The 25,486-nt window shown below is 42.9% G+C and overlaps 1 protein-coding gene and 1 long non-coding RNA gene across 2 annotated transcripts in view; both read right to left on the bottom strand.

The window, feature by feature from the left end:
• Positions 1–25,486, bottom strand: part of LOC144496867 (uncharacterized) — an 825,626-nt gene that overhangs the window by 660,652 nt on the left and 139,488 nt on the right. The gene's annotated exons all lie outside the window — the stretch shown is intronic.
• Positions 803–21,794, bottom strand: LOC144497834 (uncharacterized). The gene is made up of 5 exons (XM_078219275.1): positions 21,595–21,794; positions 19,838–20,215; positions 7,602–7,703; positions 6,549–6,604; positions 803–1,089 (listed from the first exon to the last, which is right to left on the bottom strand). Exons 1-5 carry the CDS (start codon positions 21,668–21,670, stop codon positions 952–954), a joined length of 750 nt encoding a protein of 249 aa, XP_078075401.1. The 5' UTR covers positions 21,671–21,794; the 3' UTR covers positions 803–951.

Here is a 25,486-nt window from a genome sequence, read left to right as displayed (position 1 = left end):
AATTTTGACATTTGGAGCAATGTCAATTGCTTTAAGGGAAGACTTCCATCCCTACCTCAGGTGGATGTCCCAGCTTAGAGAGATACTAGCTGATAAGATGGTTGGCAGCTCCGATCCTGGCAGTGCCAGGCAGGACCAACGTAAAGTAGCCCAGACTTCAGGTAAGTCAAATGTATCGCTGGGTTTCATTAAAAAAAAGAGGCTTATAATGTTGCAAAGAATAGTAATAGACTTGAAAATTGTGTTTGGAAACCAACAAAGGCCCACCAGTAAGTTAATAAAAAGACAGAAAAAAATAGAATATACAAATGAGCTAGCCAAGAACATAAAACAGATCTGGACGTTTTAACAAGTATATAAAAAAGGAAGGGAGTAGCTAAAATAAATGTCAGCCTCTTCAAAGCAGAGATAGGAGAAATTGTCATGAGGAATGGGGAAATAGAAGAAACATTGAACAAATATTTTGTATCTGGCTTCATAGCAGAAAACACAAGTTGAATTCTACAAATGGAAGGTAATGTAAGGGCTAATAAGAGTGAGGAAATCAAAGCATTAATATCAGCAGAGAAAAATACTTGGGACACAAGGGGGACTAGAATCCTACAAATAAGAAAGACCTGATGGCCTGTATCCTATTGTTCTATAAGAGATAGTGGATGCGCTAGCTATGACTTTCTGAAATTACCTAAATTCTAAAACTGTACCAGTAGATTGAAAGTTTGCAAATGTAAAAACACTATTTCTATGAAATAGAAATATAAACACGACAAAATATGAATTCTACAAAATATAAACACTCATCGGAAGGGATTGGCTTTTATCGTTAAGACTGGAAGATCAGTTCAATGCTTCAAGTCAACATGGTCATTTTCATTCATTTACAGTAAGTGTAAGAGTTAAGACATTATTGGAGAATGGTCCAATGTAGACAACATAATCACAATTTTACAATCAGTTCCTCCATATCTGAATTCGACCATATTCCGTCTCCTCATCAGTAACATACACATTCCTTTCAGTAGTTCCAGTGGATTCAGGTGACTTCATATCACTGTATAACACAGCAGGATCGTTTGTTGATGACTTCTGCTATCGAATAAAAATACAATTGAACAACATTAGATAAAAACAGAGTACGACGGATGTTAGAAACCTGAAATAAAACAGAAAGTGTTGGAAATACAAAGCAGATCAGCATCATCAGTTGAAAGAGAAACAAACTAAACATTTCAAATTGAATGTTCTTGTCGGAATTCTTCCATCACTCATGCCCCACCGCCACTGCAAGCAAGGACAGAGGATTTGGCGCCAAATCTCCATTCACAGCAGCAGGACCGAGAGAATCCCATCGGCAAGAATAGCCTGATAATTCCCCATATAATCTTTGACTCAGGGGTGAGAGTGTTACCTGCTGAGCCATGCTTAACACCTCAATACTCAGTGACATAACATTTATGTTGCAGAAGACTAAATGTGTTTCCTTTAGAGCAGAAACTGTGATAATGATTAGGATATTAATCTGTGTGTCATCATCAACAGAAACTACAAATCTTTAGAGTTATCTTGCCGATGTTACTGTTGAGATATAGAATCATAGAATCCCGACAGTGCAGAAGGAGGCTATTTGGCCCATCGAACCCGCACTGACAACAATCCCACCCAGGTCCTATCCCCTAAACCCCACATATTTATCCTCCTAATCCCCCTGACACGAAGGGGCAATTTAGCATGGGCAATCAACCTAACCCACAGATTTTTGGAATATGGGAGGAAACCGGAGCACCCGGAGGAAAGAAAAAATATGTATTTCCTTTCTCGTTGGCATTCTTCCATCTACGAAAGATGAAGGAAATACAGCAAACAATCCATTTCAGATGGAGAGTCTTCATATGGCGCACCTTTGCTAATGGCTAAAGAGAATCTTTGCGAGGCAGGTTTTGAATATGAAGCTGCCAAATATCATTGGTACTTGATGGTTTTAGGATTGGAAACTGTTGCCAAGTCGTTATAGCCGTTAGCCATCGATGTGATGTATGTCAGTCCACAGGAAGTGTCGCCATTTTCCTGTCATTGGCTAGTGACTGCCAGGTGCAATACTTGATGTTTTGGGGCTGCATGTCATGTTTATCAGATGTCTTGATGCAGAGATTTGGCCGTCCTTTTGGTCGTCTGGCTCCACCTCCCTCACCAGACTGAAAGTCCTCGAGTATGTGACCGTCTTCCATCTGAGTGTGCCTGAAGCACTGGAGCCATCTTTGTTTGATGAATATGAATAAATGTGGGAGCTCGGCCTTTGAGAGGGCTGCCACATTTGTAATTTGTTCAGCTCGGAAATGGCCATAAAGTACCGCAGACAGTGAAGAATCAAATAGTTGACCTTTTCTTGTTGGCTGTAGCAAGGACCTTAAAAACCATCAGCTTGATCCTGACGGTCAGTTTGATGTTATTCTATACCCCACCCTTACTACTGGCACAATGCTTGGTCACACCTTTATTTTACTATTTAGAATCATAGGATGGAATCTCTACAGTGCAGAAGAAGGCCATTCGGCCTATGTAACCTGCTCCAACAGCAATCCCACTCAGGCCCTATCCCCGAAACCCCACATTTCCACTCTGCTTTTCCCCCCTGACAGTAAGCGGCAACTTAGAATGGCCAATCAACCTAACATTGGACTTTCCATTGGAGGAAAGTCTTTCCTCCAAGGCTTTCCTCTTGGAGGAAACCGGAGCACCCGGAGGAAACCCAGGCAGAGAGAATGTGCAAACTCCACACAGACAGTGACCTGAGGCTGGGATTGAACCCGGGTCCCCGCCGCTGTGAGGCAGCACTGCTAACCACAGGGCCACCGTACTGCCCATTTAACTTGTGTCTGGAGACGGAAACATTCAACTATGGAAATTCTGTGTGTAAACCATTTCCTGTGACATACAGCTCGGTCCACTGGAGAAAGTTTTTGAAATCTCTGCCCCAAATCTCAGGTTACCTCTCATTCTGTAACTGGCTGTCGGCAACGTCAGAGGGAAGTTAGATGTGTTTCAGAGAAGTGGACAAAGCTCCGTCAACCATTCAAACTCGATACAATGAGAAGTGGATTATAGGAGATGTCAATTTCATGCAATGGTCTGAATAAATGTCATCAGCCTAATTTCTTAGCTTTTCCTGTGCAGAATGTATGATCGTTCATAGAATCCTACAGTGCAGAAGGAGGCCATTCTGCCCATCGAGTCTGCACCGACTCTCTGATAGAGCATCTTATTCAGGCCCACCACCACACCCTATCTACATAACCCCACATTTTAACCCCGCTAATCCCCCTAACCTACACATCTTAGGACACTAAGGGGCAATTTAGCATGGCCAATCCACCTAACCTGTACATCTTTCTTCAATGTTTAAGTAAAGATATATATTCCAGCTGCCATTGAGTTAAGGACTTTAATCTTTATTTCCAGCTTTAATCTGTCCTGAAGATGATGAGGATTTGTTCCTGAATTGGAAATTGCAATGAGCGAGAAAGAAAGAGAATTAAGATCAAATAATTGTCGGCCATTCTGTTGTAAGCTGGAGACCAGTTTTACACAGGATGCATTTTTCTTAATGTTCTGTGATGAGGCATACATAACCAGTCGCCTCAGTGGCCACTCATGTTTCCTCCCAGTTATTTTTATCTTTTGAGGCCAGTTGATATCTACATACTGCACAAGCTTTGAGTCAAGATCAAAGAGAAACAGATTGAAATCTGACACAACCTCAACTAGATGACAATGGAACATTTGTGGTCACAGAAGCATTGAAGAATTAAATCTCTAACACTCTGGCAGGAAGGGCTAAGAAATTATTTGTCCACAGGCATTGATCAGAAATGCAATTGAAATACAAATTCTGTTTTTGGACAGTTCATCACAGTCGGAAGGATGTATGAAGCAGGGTGAAAACAGACATTGTATTTTAATATTATTGAAACATCTAATCATGAGTATGTCAGTTAGAATGTTCTTAGTTTTCAGTTATAATGATCTAGATTCTGAGTCACACTGTATAACACAAAGGCTGCACTAACACAGATGTTCTGTGGTGGATTACCTCCCAGTTTGTAACCTTTTGAAAAGGTAGTGGCTGAGATATGGGGAGTGACCTGTGAAGTTTACCCATTAATTAACAATAGCTTGTTATTAATTATTGTTATTGTAACCAACCTTTAGGGAATGTATTTTAAGCATGTTCTCTGCAGTTATAAGCAGGCATCGAGCTGCCTGACTAGATGTCCTTTCATTGCTGCTTAAATGATTGAATGGGTTTTTATTTCTTTTAATCTGGGCCTAATGCACTCTCTCGGAGTTTATGACCTTTCTGGGATTGTTGTTGGGGGGCAAGAATGATTGACAGGTCAGGTAGGACAGTTTTGTCTTCCTCACAGGAGTTCTTTTATCTTCAGTTTTGGTTGCTGGTTAGTTAAAAGGTGTTTGGACTCCAGGCTGGATGCAATGATTTGTCTCTCTCCCTGATATTAGAAATTCTGCTGGCTAGATGGAAGCAGTCTTTCTTGCTTTCCTGGAGTGAAAATTTTATTGTTGGTGATTTGTTAGCTCGAGACAAGCAATGACTCTATCTCTGCCTCGAGCTGCTGGGAGCTCCAGAACAGAGAAGCCAAAGTTTTAATTCTCCGACCAAAGGACTAATTCACAGCAGGTATTACAGAGCTGAAATAAATCACACAAGCATACATATTTTCTGTGCTAAACGGAAACTGGGAGTGTATGTTGGTAACTATGTTGTGTTGGAATAATACATTGGACTGCTAAGGTTTATATATCATGGGTTTTTTTTTCCTTGTTTGTAATTGGTAAAAGTTATTACTATTTTTCTTTCTATGTATTAACTTTATTCTTAAATAAACTTTATTTGATAAAAGCTCCCTCGTGAGTCATTTGAATCATATCTGGAATGAAACATCTTATGCGTACCCATGCCAAATTCAAAGTGCAAAACTTATCATAGAATTCCTACAGTGCAGAAGGAGGCCATTCGGCCTCAAATCTGCACCGACCACAATCCCACCCAGGCTCCATCCCCGTAACCCCACATATTAATCCTGCTAATTCCCCTGACACTAAGGGGCAATTTAGCATGGCCAGTCAATCTAACCTGCACATCTTTGGAGTGTGGGAAGAAACTGGAACACCCGGAGGAAATCCCACGCAGACATGGGGAGAATGTGCAAACTCCACGCAGTGACCCGAGGCGGGAATTGAACCCGGGTCCCTGGTGCTGTGGGGCAGCGGTGCTAACCACTGTGCCACCGTGCCGCCCCTGATGGTCTAGGCTGACTTCTTAAAATACCTTGGAGTTTCAGACCTTGGATTGTAACAAGTTGCAGATGTAGGTGCTGGTCTTGGGAGGATGGGTGACAGATTTTGCTCTTGCTGATGTGTGAGAGACCAACCCTTTCATACATAGAGTTCAGGAGTTTGGGGGGGGGGGGGGGGGGGGCGTGGGTGGTGCGAGCTGTAGCCTCAATGTCACCTGAAATATGGGCCACAATTGTGCAGTAGTGTATCGTAAGCTGTGGATATACTGGAGGGTCACCTGTCTCTCAACCTGTTGAGATTGAAAAGTTTCCCACTGAGTTGAACCTCAATCATCAGCCCTCATGGAAGTTGGAATGAATGACCAGGCTGTGATAGATACTGAATAGAATTGACACAGTCACACAGCCTGGCTTGGCACCCGTTCAGATACAAAAGGGCTCAGTCTCCAGTTCACTGTAAAGATTGCTGCCATGCAGCAGTTGCAGAAGAGTAACAAAGTTGCTGGGCATCCAAATCTCTGGATGACTTTCCAAAGGGTTTTGGAATTGATGGAGCCAAAGTCATGGAACAGATTACTAAAAGCCACGTAGGGCTCTTTGCAATTTCCAGATACTTTTTCTCAGATTTGTCAAGTGACAAAAATCATGCCTGTGGTTCCCCAGATGGTCATAAACAGTCTGGAAAAATGTCTCTGCTGAAGTGTCAGAGGTGGGTCCTCAACAAGAGACCTCCATGAGAAGAATTTAGTCTACGATGCTGTTTTTGTCACCACCTTTCTAAACGGCAGTGAGACTTGAGTTACCCACCAAAGGCACCTCCGGTCACTGGAGAATTCCCATCAGCTGGAAAAGCTTTCGGATTGTGAATTGTCATCTGAAAATTAATTTCTATCAAGTAGACGGTGGCACAGTGGCTAACACTGCTGCCTCACAGCTCCAGGGACCTGGGTCCAATTCCAGGCTTCGGTCACTGTCTGTGCGGAGTCTACACGTTCTCCCTGTGACTGCGTGGGTTTCCTCTGGGTGCTCCGGTTTCACCCCACAGTCCAAAAGACGTGCTGGTTAGGTGCATTGGCCATACTAAATTCTCCCTCAGTGTACCTAAATGGGCGCCGGAGTGTGGCGACTAGGGGATTTTCACAGTAACTTCATTGCAGTGTTAATGTAAGCCTACATGTGACACTAATAAATAAACTTTAAACTTAAATAATTTTTTCCACAAAATATTCCACTTACCCGACCATCCTGAGTAGCATTTTCCTTTCCTGTCTGTTTCTGCATTCGCTTGCAACCTAAGGGAAAAAACTCTCCTTAATCTTTCCTTGATATTACTCTTGGAATACACAGTTTAGATCAATACTCTCATTTTAAAACAATTGTACTTTTTTAAAGATGAATACTGTGAAGATAAAGTTGCACATGTAACATGCTTACAGATTATTTGTGTTTACAGGCAATGTCTCTGGCTGATTGAATGTCACAGTGGCATTAGTGTGTGTTAACTATATTATACACAATAAAATTATACAATAGGATTTTCTCTCCTCCGAGATCATTAGAAATATCACAGACAGTGTAGGGTCACCTGAGACTTGTTCAACTGTGTTTACTTCAAGTTGACCGTGCAGCTAATGTTGGCATTCACAATAAGAATGGGAATTCTTTCAGGATTTTTTAAGGATTTATAATTCCCGATCAGTTCTTAGTGCCACGAACGTACTGAATGGTGGTACAGGCTTGAAGGACCTGGTGGCCTACTACTGCTTCTATATCTTGTGTTCTTAATGAGAAAATCATTCCAGATAATGCAATGTTTTGTCAATGTTATCTATTTTGGAAACATGGGATATTCAGGTTTATCAGTTGCGTTACATTTGTCCCTCAGGGTACAATATTAACCCCAGTTCCACATTGGGAAGCTGGCAGGATTGGGTAGAAGACTCATTTTACATCTCTCCTGAGTTAAGTCGCCTTAATTTCAACAAAGAATAATTCCAGACAGGGTGGAAAGCAGTTATTTCACCCCACCCCTATAGACTCCAGTCCAAACAGTATTCCAGATAATTGACAATAAAGATTGGAAATAAAACGGATGACATTACAGAAGCCAACAAGAACCTATCATTTTCATATTGCTGAACTGAGCTCACCTGGAACAAAGGAATAAATCCTTCATCAATTCCTGCAATCTACATTATAACGAACATCTTTTAATTAACATTGTAATTATAAATGTAGGGACAACACAGGTAAGTGTACCTGAGACTGTCACACAGCAATACCACTTACCTTTCTGCGTTTTCACAGTGAAACACACAAAGAACAAAATAACAACTAGGCTTAAATATCGGACTTTGGCTTCAACTCCTGGTGTTCGTTTCTTGTCTGTATCTGTGCAACAAGTAAGGATTTTGTCATTATATTGAAACAGTAAGAACGCTCACTGCTGTTAATTTCTATTCCAAGAAATGCTTTGGGAATGGAAGGAGCTCTTTTGGGGATATGTGGATCTTTATCTAACTTAGTATTTATATTCCATCTCTACATCCTAGGTTGTTGTCCTCAACTAAAGGCTTGCAATGAATTATTTACACTATTGTTAATTAAGATTGTGGGCAGCACGGTGGCACAGTGGTTAGCACTGCTGCCCCGCAGAGCCAGGGACTCGGGTTCAATTCTCACCTTGGGTCACTGTCTGTGTGGAGTTTGCACATTCTCCCCATGTGTGAGTGGGTTTCCACTGGGTGCTCTGGTTTCCTCCCACAGTCCAAAGGTGTGCAAGTTAGGTTGATTGGCCACGGCAAATTGCCCCTCCATGTCAAGCGGACTAGCAGGGTAACTACGTAGAGTTATGGGAATAGGGACAGGGAGGGATTGTTATTGGTGTAGGCTTGATGGGCTGAATGGCCTACATCTGCATTGTCGGGATTCTAGGATTGAGAAGATGAGGATCATCTTTTGCCACAGCTTTTTACCTAACCTAGAAAGCAGGCAGCTGTGACTCTACCGAGATAAAAAAAAGTTCTGCGTGTGATTGGTGGAGGGGGGGGGGGGGGGGGGGAGTAGGGGGCTGTGATCGGTCTGAGTAGTCGGGTGGGGGGGGGCGGGGGGGGATAAGGAGGTCAGTTATGTTATGGAGGTGGGGCAATGTCTATAGGGGCCGGGGGGAGGCATTATCCGGCCCGGGAACGGAGGCAGGGGAGCATTTTTCTATTTTTTTTAACTGCGCGGTTGAAGGCTCCGATCGGAGCTGCAGTGTTTCGGGCTCAATAAGCCCCGCCCACAGGCTTCTGCAGCACGATTCAGAATCGCTGATATTTTTTCAGGCAAAGTGCGTATGGGGGCGCCTGAGAATGGGTCTAAAAGTCGGATCTGAAACACTCCCAGTTTCAGCTCTTAGAATTAAAATGGTAAAATCGGGTTCATAAAGTCATACAGTGCAGAAAAGGCCATTTGGCCCATTGAGTTTGCACTGACAAGATCTACCACTAAAGACGCGCTCATCCCATTTTTCTGCATGTCCCAAATTCTTGAATATTATATTTCAAATGCCCATCCCAATATTTTTTCAAGGTTGTAAGATTTCCAACCTCCACCACCTTCCCAGGCAATGCATTCCAGATTCCCACCACCCTCTGAGTGAAATAAATGTTTTCTCAAGTCCCCTCTGAATCTCCTGCCTCTTACCCTAAAACTATGCCCCCTCGTGATTGACCCCTCAATCAAGGGTAACAGCTGCTGCCTTCACCTTGTACATCTCCTTCATAATCTTATACACCTGAATCATGTCCCCACCTCAGCCTTCTCTGCTCGAAAGAAAACAACCAAGCCTATCTAGTGTCTCCTTATAGCTCAAATACTCCATCCCAGGCAACAGACGTTGAATCTCCTCTGACCCCCTCTACTGCAATCACATCCTTCCCATAGTGAGGTGACCCATGTCTGCGTGGGTTTCCTCCGGGTGCTCCGGTTTCGTCCCACACTTCAAAGATCTGCGGGTTAGGTTGATTGGCCACGCTAAATTGCCTCTTAGTGTCCTGGGATGCATAGGTTAGCGGGGTAAATATGTGGGGTTACGGGGATGGAACCTGGGTGGGACTGTTGTCAGTGCAGGCTCGATGGGCTGAATGGCCTCCTTCCGCACTGTAGGAATTCTATGATTCTATGACCCATCACCTATCATCCCAGATGGTGACACCAACTCTTTCGCAACCCATATAAGCATTAAAAGATACATTTTAAATATTGTAGCAACCCTTACTGATCAAGGCAGAGAGACTAAAAGTGTAAAAATAGACACCACACATACTTGAAGACCTATTTCCTTGAGTGACATTTTGTTATAGATTCTGTTTAATTGTTTCCAGTTAGTTTGATTGGAAGGGTCATTTAGTTAATGCCAAAGTGGAAAAATCAACAGTGATACTATTCAAACCTGATGTGGTTTGGTTGCAAAGCATTGAATTGAAGCCATTAACTTACAAATCAACCTTGTTTTAATCTGTGGTTAACCTGAGAGCCAAATAGACACCCTGATATTATTTCCTGTTTGCTCTAGGCTGCCTTCGAAACTTGTTGCCTTAGGTCATATGTTTCCGAAAGGTGGTCTTGGCATCAGACAGTAGAATTGCCTCTGGTGTCTCCAGTTAATTTGGATGGAGCAAAAGGGCTTTGGAACATTAAACAATGAATAGACCATTCAGAGCCTCAAGTCTCTGTAGACCGGACATTTTCTCAAGTAGACCGGACATTTTCTCTTCCACTTTCTTCCATTGGGAAAAAGATACAAAATTCTGAGGTCACGTACCAACCAACTCAAGAACAGCTTCTTTCCTGCTGCTGTCAGACATTTGAATGGACCTACCTCGCATTAAGTTGATTAAGTTGCAACACTACATTCTGCACTCTCTCATTTCTTTCTCTATGAATGGTATGCTTTGTCTGTATAGCGTGCAAAAAACAATACTTTTGACTGTAAACTAATCCATGTGACAATAATAAATCAAAAAATTTACCTGCCTGGGTCCCATATCCTTGAATAATATCCTGAACAAATAAAAATCTAGCTGTGTCTGTACTGTAACCACTGCAGTTCACCATTTACCTAAATGATTTGGATTTCTGAGGTATAATATGAAAATTCGTGGAATGCACTAAATTAGGGGGCAGATTTAATACTGTGGGATAGTGTGCCAAAATAATAGATGGTATTCAAAAATGACAGAATGAAAGTGTAAATAGCCAAATAATACAATGTAAGAGTTGTATTTTGGTTGGAGGAATAAGGTGGTCATGGATTCCTCTGAATCCAAATGGGATACAGGAATGAAGGGATTGAGAAGGGAAGATTCACTCACCATTAAAAGCAGCAATGCAGGTTAACAAAGCCTTTGAAAGAGCATTGTGAAAAGGTAGTTTCATTTCCAAAGGATTAGAATTCAAAATGAGATCATTGGTTAACTCACATTTCGAGTATTGTGCAGTATGGCCTCCACATTGCAACAAGAATCTCTGGTGAAAGTACCAACAAGATTCCCCAGATGATATCAGAGCAACAAGTTACAACTATCTAGTAAGTTTGGGTAGACCAGAGCTTAATTCTCCAGAAAAGAGAAAACTGAGTTTCACAGTAAAGTACAGGGAGATTAATAAAAAAACAATGCTAGCCTATCAAATTTTGACTGATGTTCATTTCTTGACTATGTCTATGCAGCAAGTACATATTTATTTATTTCACTAAAATATTTGGAACAAACTCCACTATTAATTAAGATGATTTGGAAAGTGAAGACCTCTAATCTGATAAAATCTGGAATTCTGGCTACATCCTATTTATATTTGATTGATACATCCTAAGCCATTGTTGTGGCAGAATTAAAGGTTTCCAATTAATTACTTGCATTTGCTAATATAGATATAAATCTTTTTTTTCCATCAACTTTTGCCTCCAAATTAGGCCACTTTTGACATGAAAGAGACTGCAAATTTCAAGAAGGTTTTAACTTTGAGAACTAAATATAAGGTGGATAAACTCAATGCCTTTATTGGCTTTTGATCTTGATTTGTAATAATGCCACCCAAGGTAAGTCCAGGAAGTATAAGGATTCCCTCCCTTGTGTGGGAGAATGGTTGTTCATTTGGATACAGAAACTGGTGCAGACATGATGGGCCAAATGGCCTCCTTCCGTTCCATCTGCCTAATTCTTATTCATTCTCCTCATTATAGGTACAATTAAGCAGCTGGTGGCACAGTGGTTAGCGCTGCTGCCTCACAGAGACCCGGATTCAATTCCCAGCCTCGGGTCACTGAATGTATGGAATCTGCACGTTCTCCCCGTGTCTGCGTGGGTTTCCTCGGGTGCTCCCGGTTTCCTCCCGCAGTCAGAAAGTCTTGCTGGTTAGATGCATTGGCCATTCTAAATTCTCCCTCAATGTACCCGAACAGGCGCAGGAGTGTGGTGACTAGGGGATTTTCACAGTAACTTCATTGCAGTGTTGATGTAAACCTACTTGTGACTCTAATAAATAAACTTTAATATAAAATCCACATTCATATTTATTCATGGACACTATGACATATCGGCTTAATATCTATTCATTCAGAGGATTCATCAGAATAAGTAGGGTGGTGAGGTGCGGGTACGGGAGAGGGAAGTGCAGAAGCAGAGTGACTTGGACGTTTATGTGGAAAGACCACTGGAGGTGACAGGACAGGTCATTAAGACTATCATAAGGCATATAAAAGCCTCAGCTTTATCAATAGTGACAAAATGAGTACAAGATGAAAGAAGCTATGTTAAACCTGTACAAAACATTCATTCAGCCTCAGCTGGAGTATTGCATCCAGTTCTGGCTGTCATAGAGGTTTACAGCATGGAAACAGGCCCTTCAGCCCAACTTGTCTATGCCACCCTTTTTTTTAAACTCCTAAGCTAGTCCCAATTGCCCACATTTGGCCCATATCCCTCCATACCCATCTTACCCATATAACTGTCTAAACGCTTTTTAAAAGACAAAATTGTTCCTGCCTCTACTACCACCTCTGGCAGCTTGTTCCAGACACTCACCACCCTCTGTGTGAAGAAATTGCCCCTCTGGACACTTTTGTATCTCTCTCCTCTCACCTTAAAACTATGCCCTCTAGTTTTAGACTCCCCTACCTTTGGGAAAAGATATTGACTATCTGATCTGACTAACTGATCTATGTCCTTCATTATTTTATAGATCTCGATAAGATCATTCCTCAGTCTTCTTCGCTTCAGAGAAAGAAGTCCCAGTCTATTCAGCTTCTCCTTATAACTCAAACCATCAAGTCCCAGTTGCATCCTAGTAAATTGCTTCTGCACTCTTTCTAGTTTAATAATATCCTTTCTATCATAGGATGACCAGAAATGTACACAGTATTCCAAGTGTGGCCTTACCAATGTCTTGTACAACTTCAACAAGAAATCCCAACTCCTGTATTCAATGTTCTGACCAATGAAACCAAGCATGCTGAATGCCTTCTTCAGCACTGTGTCCACCTATGACTCCATTTTCAAGGAGCTATGAACCTGTACCTCTAGATCTCTTTGTTCCATAACTCTCCCCAACACCCTACCATTAACTAAGTAAGTCCTGACCTGGTTCAATCTACCAAAATGCATCACCTCGCATTTATCTAAATTAAACAGGAGTTTGCACATTCTAAATTAAACAGGAGTTTGCACATTCTCCTCGTGTCTGCGTGGGTTTCCTCCAGGTGCTCCAAAGATGTGCGGGTTAGGTTGATTGGCCACGCTAAAATTGCCCATTAGTGTTCTGGGATGTGTAGATTAGAGGGATTAGCGGGTAAAATATGTAGGGATATGGGGATAGGTCCTGGGTGGGATTGTGGTCGGTGCAGACTCGATGGGCCGAATGGTTTCTATGATTTCTATGATAAACTCCATCTGCCATTCATCAGTCCACTGGTCCAATTGATCAAGATCCCTTTGCAATCCAAGATAACCTTCTTTACTGTCCACTATGCCACCAATCTTGGTGCCATCTGTAAACTTACTAACCATGCTTCCTATATTCTCATCCAAATCATTAATATAAATGACAAATAACAGTGAACCCAGTGAGGCACATCACTGGTCACAGGTCTCCAGTTTGAAAAACAACCCTCTACAACCACCCTCTGGCTTCTGTCAATTTTATATCCATTTAGCTACCTCACCCTGGATCCCATGAGATTTAACCTTACGCAACAACCTACCACGTGGTACCTTGTCAAAGGTCTTGCTAAAGTATCAGCTGGAGTATTGCATCCATTTCTGGCTATCGGACATTCGGAACAGTGGGAAGGCATTAGATAGATTTCAGAACAGATTCACCAGAATGGTAGTGCCTCTAGGGATGAGGAATTTTAGTTGCACGTGGGTTGGAGATGTTTGGATTGGAAATGTTGGGATTGATCTCCTTGGAGAAGAGAAGTTTGTAAGGAGATCTGATGGATGTATTCACGATCAGGAGGTTTCTGGACAGAGTAGATAGGGAGAATTGGAACAGTTCCCATGGAAGGATTAAGAACCAGAGATTTACAGTCATTGGCAAAAGAAGCAATGGGGATACGGACAAACTATTTCAGACAGTGAGTGGTTAGGGTGTGCCATGCTCTGCCTGAGTGCGAATTGGATTATAAGGGCGATCTTACCAGAATTTGGCAGAATGTTGGTTCTGGTGAGAAAACTGAAGCATTTCTTTCAGGTCTTAGTAGACTCTGTCATAAAGAAACAGGTAGGCATGTTTCACACCATTATGTTGACGGTCAGGGGCTAAAAATGCTGGCAAAGCCCGGCTTCACTGAGATTGGGGCACCATGTTTAAAGAGTGCATTGATCAGAGCATAAATAAACCTCCACCCTTGCCCACCATGGAGGTCTCAGGAGCTTCCCACCTGCAATTGGAGCCGACACGTCTCCCTACCACACCCACACAACACTCGATGCCGGCACCCCCCCCCACCACATTTCCTGCTGAACATCAGACCCCTCCCCCCTTACCAAATAGCCATCGCCAGCATCCCTGTCTGCTCCCCCTCACAACCACAAATAAATAAAATCCCCCTCCCTCCCCCATGAGACTCCCACTGGGGTTCGCCCCCCCCAGCACAGGTTAGCACAGCCAGGTTAGCCTGGGCATGGTGACAACATGGCAGTGCCAATCTCTGCCAGGTGGCAATACCATGGGACAGTGCCAGGACATTGCCTGGCCATGTTCTCTTCCCCGGGGGCTATACCCACCTTTATGCACCCGGGGGAGGATCCTCACAACCAGTTCACGTCTGCATGAACCAGTTGTAAACTGCGCCCACGTAACGGCGGGAGATCAACATACGGAGGGGGGTTAATTATATTTAAATTTATTAAAATGTATTCAAATTAGGTTCATGCCCATTGGTAAATATGTGGCGAAGCCCCATCCCTGTAACCCCATATATTTACCCCATTAATCTCTCCAACCTACGCACCCCGGGACACTAAGGGGCAATTTGGCATGGCCAATCAACATAACCCACACATCTTTGGACTGTGGGAGGAAATTGGAGCACCCGGAGGAAACCCACACAGACTGGGGAGAATGTGCAAACTCCACACAGACAGTGACCCAAGCCAGGAATTGAACCCAGGTCTCTGGGCCTGTGAGGCAGCAGTGCTAACCACTGTGCCACCCTTTAAAAAATCCAACTAAGCACGGAAGAGGGCAACTGGATTTGAACTGAGGACCTCTTAATCTGAAGTCAAGTACTTTGCCACTGAGCTACACCCACTTAACATCAAGCTGTACCCTCTTAGCTTAGCGAGATCTGTGACTTTCAAGTTTCACTGCATCTTGAGCCACAGTCAGCAGTCCCGCGGACAGGGAGCGTGGGCTCAAGACCCTGCCCATAGTCTAAATGGAAAGAATGAGCAAGGCTAAGGGGAGGAATGGCACTGGGGGAACTGCACCTTCAGCAAGGCAGCACAGACACAGCTGGCCTGTGGCAGCCCTCTGTGCTATAATCTCGCCATAATTTTCGATGATTTTATATTCCATATTCCCACCACATGAGACAGGGTCAAAGGTAGGGTTCTGAAGACTGTGGAGGAACAGAGAGATCTTGGGGTCCATATGCACAGATCTCTAAAGGTTGCCACTCAAGTGGATAGAGCTGTGAAGAAGGCCTATAGTGTGTTAGCTTTTATTAACAGGGGGTTGGAGTTTAGGAGCCGTGGGGTTATGCTGCAACTGTACAGGACCTTGGTGAGACCACATTTGGAATATTGTGTGCAGTTCTGGTCACCTCACTATAAGAAGGACGTGGAAGCGCTGGAAAGAGTGCAGAGGAGATTTACCAGGATGCTGCCTGGTTTGGAGGGTAGGTCTTATGAGGAAAGGTTGAGGGAGCTAGGGCTGTTCTCTCTGGAGCGGAGGAGGTTGAGGGGAGACTTAATAGAGGTTTATAAAATAATGAAGGGGATAGATAGAGTGAACGTTCAAAGACTATTTCCTCGGGTGGATGGAGCTATTACAAGGGGGCATAACTATAGGGTTCATGGTGGGAGATATAGGAAGGATATCAGAGGTAGGTTCTTTACGCAGAGAGTGGTTGGGGTGTGGAATGGACTGCCTGCAGTGATAGTGGAGTCAGACACTTTAGGAACATTTAAGCGGTTATTGGATAGGCACATGGAGCACACCAGGATGATAGGGAGTGGGATAGCTTGATCTTGTTTTCAGATAAAGCTCGGCACAACATTGTGGGCCGAAGGGACTGTTCTGTGCTGTATTGTTCTATGTTCTATGTTCATGTACTCCTTCTTGAACTGAAGTATTATTAAGACTAGTTGTTACAAAGTCTCATCCTATTATTACAGAAGTAATTCTGAATGGTATGTTTAATTTATTATTTAATTTATCCCCATATTTCACTCCAACCTGTCTTCTGCTTAATGATTTACATTTCACTGGTTAGGCCTCAGCTGGAATATTGGACACAGTATTGAATATTGACACAGTAAGAAGGACATCAGGGCATTGAAAACTGTGTAGGAGAGAATTGTTAGAATAATGCTAAGAATGGGCTGCATGGTGGCACAGTGGTTAGCACTGCTGCCTCACAGCGCCAGGGACCTGGGTTCAATTCCGGCCTCGGGTCACTGTCTGTGTGGAGTTTGCACATTCTCCCTGTGTCTCGTGGGTTTCCTTCAGGTGCTCCGGTTTCCTCCCACACTCCAAAGATGTGTGGGTTCGGTTGATTGGCCATGCTAAATTGACCCTAGTTTCAGGGGGATTAGCAGGGTAAATATATGGGGTTACGGGAATAGGGCCAGTGGGATTGTGGTCAGAGCAGATCCGATGGGCCAAATGGTCTCTTTCTGCACTGTATGATTCTAATCTATGAATTAGAGATTTCAGTTAAATGGGAGAGAAATTGGAATCGTTCTCAGAGCAGAGAATTTGGGGGAGAGGGAGGGATTTTAAAAAATAGCTAGAGTTTTGGTTGGATAAATGAATAGAGTAGAAAGATCAGTAACCAAAGGAGGTGGATTAAGACAACATGCTAAAGAATTAGGAGAATTTATTTTACTGAGTTGTTGCGATCTGGAACATGCTGCCCAATAAAGTGGATGATACATATTCAGTAATGACCTTCAAAAAGAAATTGCACACATAGTTGAAAAAATTAGAGATCGTGGGGCAATTAGGGAGAGCGGAACTAATTCGATAAAAGTACAAAACATCTGACAAAGGCACCTCGGCTCAAATGGCCTCCCTCTCTCTGTTATTTTAGGTTCTATCACTTTGTTGAATCCTGGTTTTGAAGGCACTGGATAACTATTAAATTATTAGTATGTTGAATAAAGAGACACTTGGTGAGTTTCACATTGTGAACCTATTTCTAACATGTCGACTCTTGTTGTGTGGTCTGGAAAACTTTATCAGGTTTTGGCTTCAAAATGATAATTATGGTTAAAAAATAAGATCACAGGGATACAGTCAGTTGTCTCTCGGTGAGCATTGAAAGCTTCTGTGTTGGCCAGTGTATGAATGTTTTTTAATTTAAATATTAGTGATTCATTTTGCAATGAAGCCTCATTCTAAGTGACTGCTGCTGATATTAATGGACCAACGCTTAGTGCATTCCAATGACAATCATTGTTCACTGAATTTTAATGGGAACTATCGAAGATAAGTCATGGTGTGATGGATACATCGACTTTATCCTTCCACACAAACCCAAATTACGCAACCTGCCCCGGGAATTGTGTTAGGAGCTTTTTCCTCTCTGACTCCCACCCCAGGAGATTTTCAGTCCAATCTTTGCATAAAGAAATTTTTTTTGATGAATTATTTGAACAAATTCACACCAGTTTGCACACAATTCTCCCTCAGTGACCCCAGGAGTGTGGGGACTAGGGGATTTTCACAGTAACTTGATTGCAGTGTTAATGTAAGGCTACTTGTGACAAATAAATAAACTTTACTTTACTTTACGTGCCGTTTTGTCCTAACCTTAAAATGAATGGGTCAGAAACCAGATGGAAGTTCTGCTCAGACGAATAAATTAACATTGTGACTTTATTTCAGTGATCAGAGCTGAAATGGGCTTAGCGAGTCATAGAGGTTTACAGCATGGAAACAGACCCTTTGGCCCAACTTATCCATGCCACCCCTTTTTTTAAACCACTAAGCTCGTCCCAATTGCCTGCGTTTGGCCCATACCACTCAAACCCATCTTACATACGTAACTATCTAAAAGCTTTTTAAAAGACAAAATTGTACCCTCCTCTACTATTACCTCTGGCAGCTTGTTACAGACACTCACCACCCTCTGTGCGAAAAAATCGCCCCTCTGGACCCTTTTGTATCTCACCCCTCTCACCTTAAACCTATGCCCTCTAGTTTTAGACTCCCCTACCTTTGGGAAAAGATATTGACTATCTAGCTGATCTGTGCCCCTCATTATTTTATAGACTTCTATAAGATCACCCCAAACCTCCTATGCTCCAGATGAAAAAAGTCCCAGTCTATCCAGCCTCTCCTTATAACTCAAACCATCAAGTCCCGGTAGCATCCTAGTAAATATTTTCTACATTCTTTCTAGTTTAACAATATACTTTCTATCATAGGGTGACCAGAACTGTACACAATATTGCAAGTGTGGCCTTACCAATGTCTTGTACAAATTCAACAAGGTGTCCCAACTTATGTATTCAATGTTCTGACCAATGAAACCAAGCATGCCGAATGCCTTCTTCATCACTCTGTCCACCTGTGAGTCCACATTCAAGGAACTATGAACCTGTACCCCTAGATCTCTTTGTTCTATAACTCTCCCCAACGCCCTACCATTAACTGAGTAAGTCCTGCCCTGGTTCGATCTACCAAAATGCATTACCTCGCATTTATCTAAATTAAACTCCATCTGCCATTCGTCAGCCCACTGGCCCAATTGATCAAGATCCTGCTGCAATCCTAGATAACCTTCTTCACTGTCCACTATGCCACAAATCAAGGTATATAAGCTTTTAAAGGGGTGACCATTAGATGCAAGACCCACCAATATGTCCTACTCAACAGCCTAGACAAAATGATTGTAAAATTTTATTCCCTCCTATCTAGACGTTTTTCCAGAACTGCAATTCCCCCGTATGTGTCTTGCCCTAGTTGTGAACACTTGACCACCCCCGATTGTAATTTGCTTAACCATTAACAATGGTGCATTCCCTCCCTGAATCTCTCACCTCTCTCTCTATATATATATATATTTAGTAAAAAGTCTCACAACGCCAGGTTAAAGTCCAACAAGTTTATTTGGTATCACGAACTTTCGGAGTGCTGTCCCTTCATCAGGTGACTGGAGAGTTGTGTTCACAAATACGCATATATAGACACAGACACAATTGCAAGATAATGGTTGGAATGTGAATCCTTTCAGGTAATCAAGGCTTTATAGGGACAGACAGTGCGAGTGGAGAGAGGGATAATCACAGGCTAAAGAGGTGTGAATTGTCTCAAGCCAGGACAGTTAGTTATGAAATCTACCTCTCCAGTCACCTGATGAAGGAGCGGCGCTCCGAATAAACCTGTTGGATTTTAATCTGGTGTTGTGAGACTTCTTATTGTGCCCACCCCAGTCCAACGCCGGCATCGCCACATCATCTCTCTCTCTATATATATATACATATATATCTGTCTCCTTCACAAGGACTCCCCAAAGTGACCAAGCTTTTAACCTAATGCAACCTTCGGTAATTGTTGTCAAATTCTGCTTGATGATGCTTCCTTCTGCAAAGCGCCGAGGAATATTTTAGCATGTTGAAGCGCAGTATAAATGTAATGGGGTTGTTAATTTTCATTACAAATGAGCTCGCTGCAAACTCGGAACACAAAAAAAATCAAAATGTTTTGTGCCTAGGGTTGCTGTAAAAATAATGAAATTGCGAGACATCTGCAGCTATACAAGTAAATATATTATTGTAGGAATGGTTATTTTAATTGTAAAAATTGCCTACCCATTCCATGCCCGGCCTGCGGCTGCACTGTTAACATTAAAGTGACCGATCTTGTCCCCATTGAGTGACTAATGGATAATTCATATATCCCGCTGTCATTCAGTTGCAAATCTTTCAACAGCAAAGAAGCATTTTCTGGGAAAAGGACAGTCCGATGTTTGTAGTCTTCAGGAACAGACAGGTAGTGGCATCGCCCTGTGTGCATGTTGCCTCGCTTCGATATGCATCTATAGTCCACAATCCGTGTCCCAGTTTTTCTGAGCCATTTGATCCGGAGGTACCCGTCTGTGTCTGAGACTGTGTAAGAGGCGGGTAGGAGCACAGACTGATTAACTGTTCCATTGAGACTGTCCTGGTTCACCCTCACTGTTAGAGCGGCTTAAAGGTGGAAGTAATAATTGTTTCAATATAAAAGCGACAATATCGAACTAATCAATGCAAAATTGTTAAAGCAATAATGTTTATGTATTTATTAGTCACAAGTAGGCTTACAGTAACCCATGTAGACACGGGGAGAGCGTGCAAACTCCGCACAGACAGTGACCCAAGCCGGGAATCGAACCCGGGTCCCTGGAGCTGTGAGGCAGCAGTGCTAACCACTGTGCTGTAAAACATTAAAGTGGATATTCATTGTATTAACACACCACATGATGATCGTACAATAGGAACATTATGCTCCACAGCTCATTGTAACTTGGGTCTTTGCTCCAACATCAGTGACATTTCATGGTAACATTTCACTCATATTTGTGGAGGGTCTAATTCACATTACACGTTGAAAATTTTTCATCACAGTTTGTTAAGTTTATTTATTCATATTGCAATGAAGTTATTGTGAAAATCCCCTAGTCGCCACACGCCGGCGCCTGTTTGGGTACACTGAGGGAGAATTTAGCATGGTCAATGCACCTAACCAGCTCGTCTTTTGCACTGTGTGACATTTCGTAGTAACATTAAGGGGAAGTGATGGCCCAGTGGTATTATTGCTAGACTATTCAATCCAGAAACTCAGCTAATGTTCTGGGGACCTGGGTTCAAATCCTACCACAGCAGGTGGTGGAATTTGAATTCAATTTTTTAAAAATCTAGAATTAAGAATCTACTGATAACCGTGAAACCATTGTTAGAAAAACCTATCTGGTTCACTAATGTCCTTTAGGGAAGGAAATCTGCCGTCCTTACCTGGTCTGGCCTACATGTGACTCCAGAGCCACAGCAATGTGGTTGACTCTCAACTGCCCTCGGGCAACTAGAGATGGGCAATAAATACTGACCAGCCAGTGACACCCTTGTCCCATGAATGAATAAAAAAAAATTCACTAATATTTGTGACAGGTCTAGCTCACTTTCACATCAGCGTTATACTTTAACTGATGGAAGTAGTGCTGATATTGGAATACTGTAGAACAAGGTCAGGCAGCATGCTGTCTCACAGCGCCAAAGACCCGGGTTCGATTCTGGACTTAGCCGATGGTTTGGGTAAGAAGCTCTTTCGAAGCATTGGTGCAGACTCAATGGGCCAAATAGCTTCCTTCTGCAATGTAGGGATTGTACGGATATGCAATGGTCCAATTCAACAACCGTTAAAAATCAAACACAATTCTTATCTAAGCAGAGTTGCAACAGATAAACACGCAGATATATTTTCATTAGCTTTGTGTACACTGAACATATATTATCCCAGGTCATTCCTCCATCTTTCACAATCCGAATCAATGTTCAAACATATTTTATATGTTAATTGTAGACACACTTACCGATCAGAACAAAGGGATTAAAAGCAAAAAGATAGATACCAAGCAATGTGGAAGCCCAATTTCTTTTGAGTAACATTTAGTTACAAATGTTGTTTAACTGCTGACAGTGGAGTTTCGTTGGAAGGATTGCTCAGTCACGGTGGGAATAACAGCAGCAATACTATTCCAAACTCCTGTCAAGGAAACACATGAGGTTCGGCAGCAACAAGTTGAAATGAACTCCGCAATGTAGAAATCAACATTATTTTACTCTGTGGTCAACCTCAGAACCAAATCGACAGCATTTCCTGTTGGCTGAAATGCTCTCAAAACGTGCTAGTTGCCTTTCACCGTAGGTTTTCAAACTGTGGGCTTGATATCAGAAGATTGAATTACCACTGGGGGTCTTGCAATCTTCTGCCATAACCTCTGATGTGCTACATCTGATGCTAGGAACAGGAATAGACCCTTCAACACCTCAAGCCTGTCCCTTCATGCAGTTAAATCATGGCTGATCTGTATCTCAACCGGTCTTAGTTTCATATCTCCTAAAACCCTTACCAAATGTTTTTTAATATCTCAATTATGTCCCGCTGCGGTCGGTGCTGAGATCACAATTGATCCCAATTTACACAAATGAGTTGGTCTGAGTAATCCAACATAGCATATCAACTGTGCAGATGATACCAAATTAGGAGCAGAGTTAATTCAGAGGAAATGGGGGCAGCACAGTGGCACAGTGGTTAACACTGCTGCCTCACAGTGCCAGGGACCCAGGTTCAATTCCGGCCCCAGGTCACTATCTGTGTGGAGTTTGCACTTTCTCCCCGTGTTTGCGTGGGTTTCCTCCGGGTGCTCCGGTTTCCTTCCACAATCCAAAGATGTGCGGGTTAGGTTGATTGGCCATGATAAATTGACCCTAGTGGCAGGGAGATTAGCAGGGTAAATGTGCGGGGTTGTGGGAGATTTTGCAAGTCCAGGCAAAATACTGTGCACAGTTCTGATTTCCATATTAACAAAAGAATGTAGAAGCACTGGAAAAAAGATTTCCAAAATTAAACCAGAACTATGAGGGTGCTTCTCAACTTCTCTGACCCACAGTGCCACAATGTCCAACACGGATGGGCAACATACTCTTTTACAGGCATGTTGTAGATGGAGCTATGGATAGTGATGGTTAAGTCCCAGTTTCTTCCCTTACATGACTAAGCAAGAATCCTTCCCACTTTTACCCTCCTGTGTGGAAGGAATTACAGGTTGAATACTCAACCTGTGTGGCTGCATTATGAAAATCATTGGCCATCAAGAGTGGGACTTGAACACAAAGTTTCTGACTCAGAGACAGGGCCACTACCCACTGCAAAACAAGGCCTCGCTCGCCCCGAAACTGGAAAATCCCGCCTGAGGTCAACAGACCTTTCCATGGTCCGGCCCTCCCCCACTCCGATTCCTGCAGCGGACGGGATGGTAAAATTTACCCCAAGATCTCCTTTAGGCTGTAACTATTAGGAAAGATTGCATAGGCTGGACTCTAAAAAAGAAAGGCCTGAGAGGTGATCTGATGTTAGTCTCTAAAATGATGAAAGGATGCTGTTGGGAAGACCTACAGATGTTTCTTCCAGTTGTGGAGGGGTTCCAAACTAAGTTAAGAAAGTCACTACTAAATGAATTCAGTCGAAACGTCTTCACTTAGACAGTGATGAGAACGTGGAACTTGGTACAATAGCGAGTGGTTAATGTGAATAGCATAGATGTGTTGTGCCTGCCGCACAGTCTGTTTTATACAGTGGACAAAGAATTGTGAGTAAAGTTAAAGTTTATTTATTAGTCACAAGTAAGGCTTACATTAATACTGCAATGAAGTTACTGTGAAATTCCCCTAGTCGCCACAGTCCGGCGCCTGTTCGGGGCAATGCACCTAACCAGAATGTGGGAGGAAGCTGGGGCACACAGAGGAAACCCACGCAGACACAGGGAGAATGTGCAAAGTCCACACAGGCAGTGACCCAAGCCGGGAATTGAACCCAAGTCCCTGGCGCTGTGAAGCAGCAGTGCTAACCACTGTGCTACCGTGCCGCCCCATTCTTCTTGTTAGACTTCTTGTTAGTACAGTAATATTTATTCACACACACACACAATTATTAACCATCCACACAATCAATACTAAATTATCTTACAGAATACTAAAGTTCAAGTCCAATACTAGACCTTGACTTAACTTTTGCATGACTGGCTAGTACCCCCAGTCAGATATTGGCCTTTATCTGCGAGTTGGTTTCCATAGCCTTCTGTGTAATCTGGTCCTTCGGTCTGGTCTGATATTCTGGCTCTGGTCTTCCATCCTTCTTTGGTGTGGTGGCTGTCCTCGTAAGGTTCAATCAAGTGTTGCCACACCGATCTCTGGGTGTGTACCCAACATGTACTCACCTGAAGAAGGAGCGAGACTCCGAAAGCTTGTGCTGCCAAATAAACCTGTTGGACTTTAACCTGGTGTTGTGAGACTTTTTACTGTATGTACCCAACAGCCATGCCTGTAAGTGCTGGAGACACGTAGGTCACATACCTCCCTCACAAATAATGGGTTAGGGTGCCCCTGTGTCCGGTTTGACCAGAAGGTGTCCTTTGTCCTTGACATGGCCTATATACTGTGCATTCCAACATCAGCAGCTGCAGCCTGTTTACCTCTGTCCAATTTATTTTGAGGCTAAAGCCTGTCTGTTTCAGTGCTTGTCCAATTATCCCAGCATGCTCTTGCAAATCGCCATCTTAGGTGGCCCGTTTGGCCACAGATGTATGTAAGCAGAAGCTAGATTACAGGAGGGAGAAAGAAATCAGCTTTTTTATTCATTAGTCACAAGTAGACTTACATTAACACTGCAATGAAGTTACTCTGAAAATCCCCCAGTCGCCACACTCCGGTGCGTGTTCGCGTACACTGAGGGAGAATTTAGCATGGCCAATGCACCTAACCAGCACGTCTTTCAGACTGGGAGGAAATCGGAATAGACAGGGAGAGAACGTGCCGACTCCGCGCAGACAGTGACCCAAGCCGGGAATCGTACCCGAGTCCCTGGTGCTCTGAGGCAACAGTGCTAACCACTATGCCGCCCAATGTCGATCCTGGAACAACACAGCAGAAAACCACTCCGAATTCAACACCAATTGGATTGAATTCTAGGTGTTTCACACCAAGATGCCATGGGCTAAATGGAATGTGTGATATGGGAACACCAGTCTGACAATTTGTGATTCTCGGAGCAGATATGGGAGTTTAACCTAACCTGTTTAATGTCATCTTCGGTCAGATGCTGTCATACTGGGAAGAGTTAGCCAAGTTCCATTGGCCACTATTGACATCACTCACTTTAATAAAGAAAATAATTTTTGTGAAGATACGCATAAATATTGTACACAGATGACAGTTTGAGTTGGCGATTTCAGCTGAACAGAAATCTAGGAATAAACATTCAGAGGTAAAGAATTTCAGATTTGATTCAATGAGTGGGGTATGGCTCCAATAGAGGAATATGGACCTAGTAAGGGCAGAAGTTTTTTTTTAATTTTAGCACATCATGATCGGTTTGGAGGTCCTGTGCTGTACTTTTCTTTGTTCTTTTGACATTGAACTATAGAAGAGAAAGGATATTGTATGTTATGTAAAAACTCCTATAGGCAGCAACATAATCCTCTGATGTTCATCTGTCTTGGGAGACAGTGGCTGCACCCATGGGGGAACATCATTACTGTATCAAAGGTCACTAGTTGTGGTTGGAGAAGCTGCTTTATGAGTGATAGTCCCTGTTGCAGGCGGCACAGGTGAAGCTCACTGGCCCACAGTTGGGTTTCTTTTTCCTTCTAGTTCTTTTCCGCTATCTGTTTGTTTATTTTGTACTCTCCTTTTTACACTCCCATC

This window comes from Mustelus asterias, chromosome 8 (genome assembly GCF_964213995.1).
Source record: "Mustelus asterias chromosome 8, sMusAst1.hap1.1, whole genome shotgun sequence".
Taxonomy (NCBI): domain Eukaryota; kingdom Metazoa; phylum Chordata; class Chondrichthyes; order Carcharhiniformes; family Triakidae; genus Mustelus; species Mustelus asterias.
Note: the sequence above shows the minus strand (reverse complement) of the source record. Positions and strands in the feature narration are given on the sequence as shown.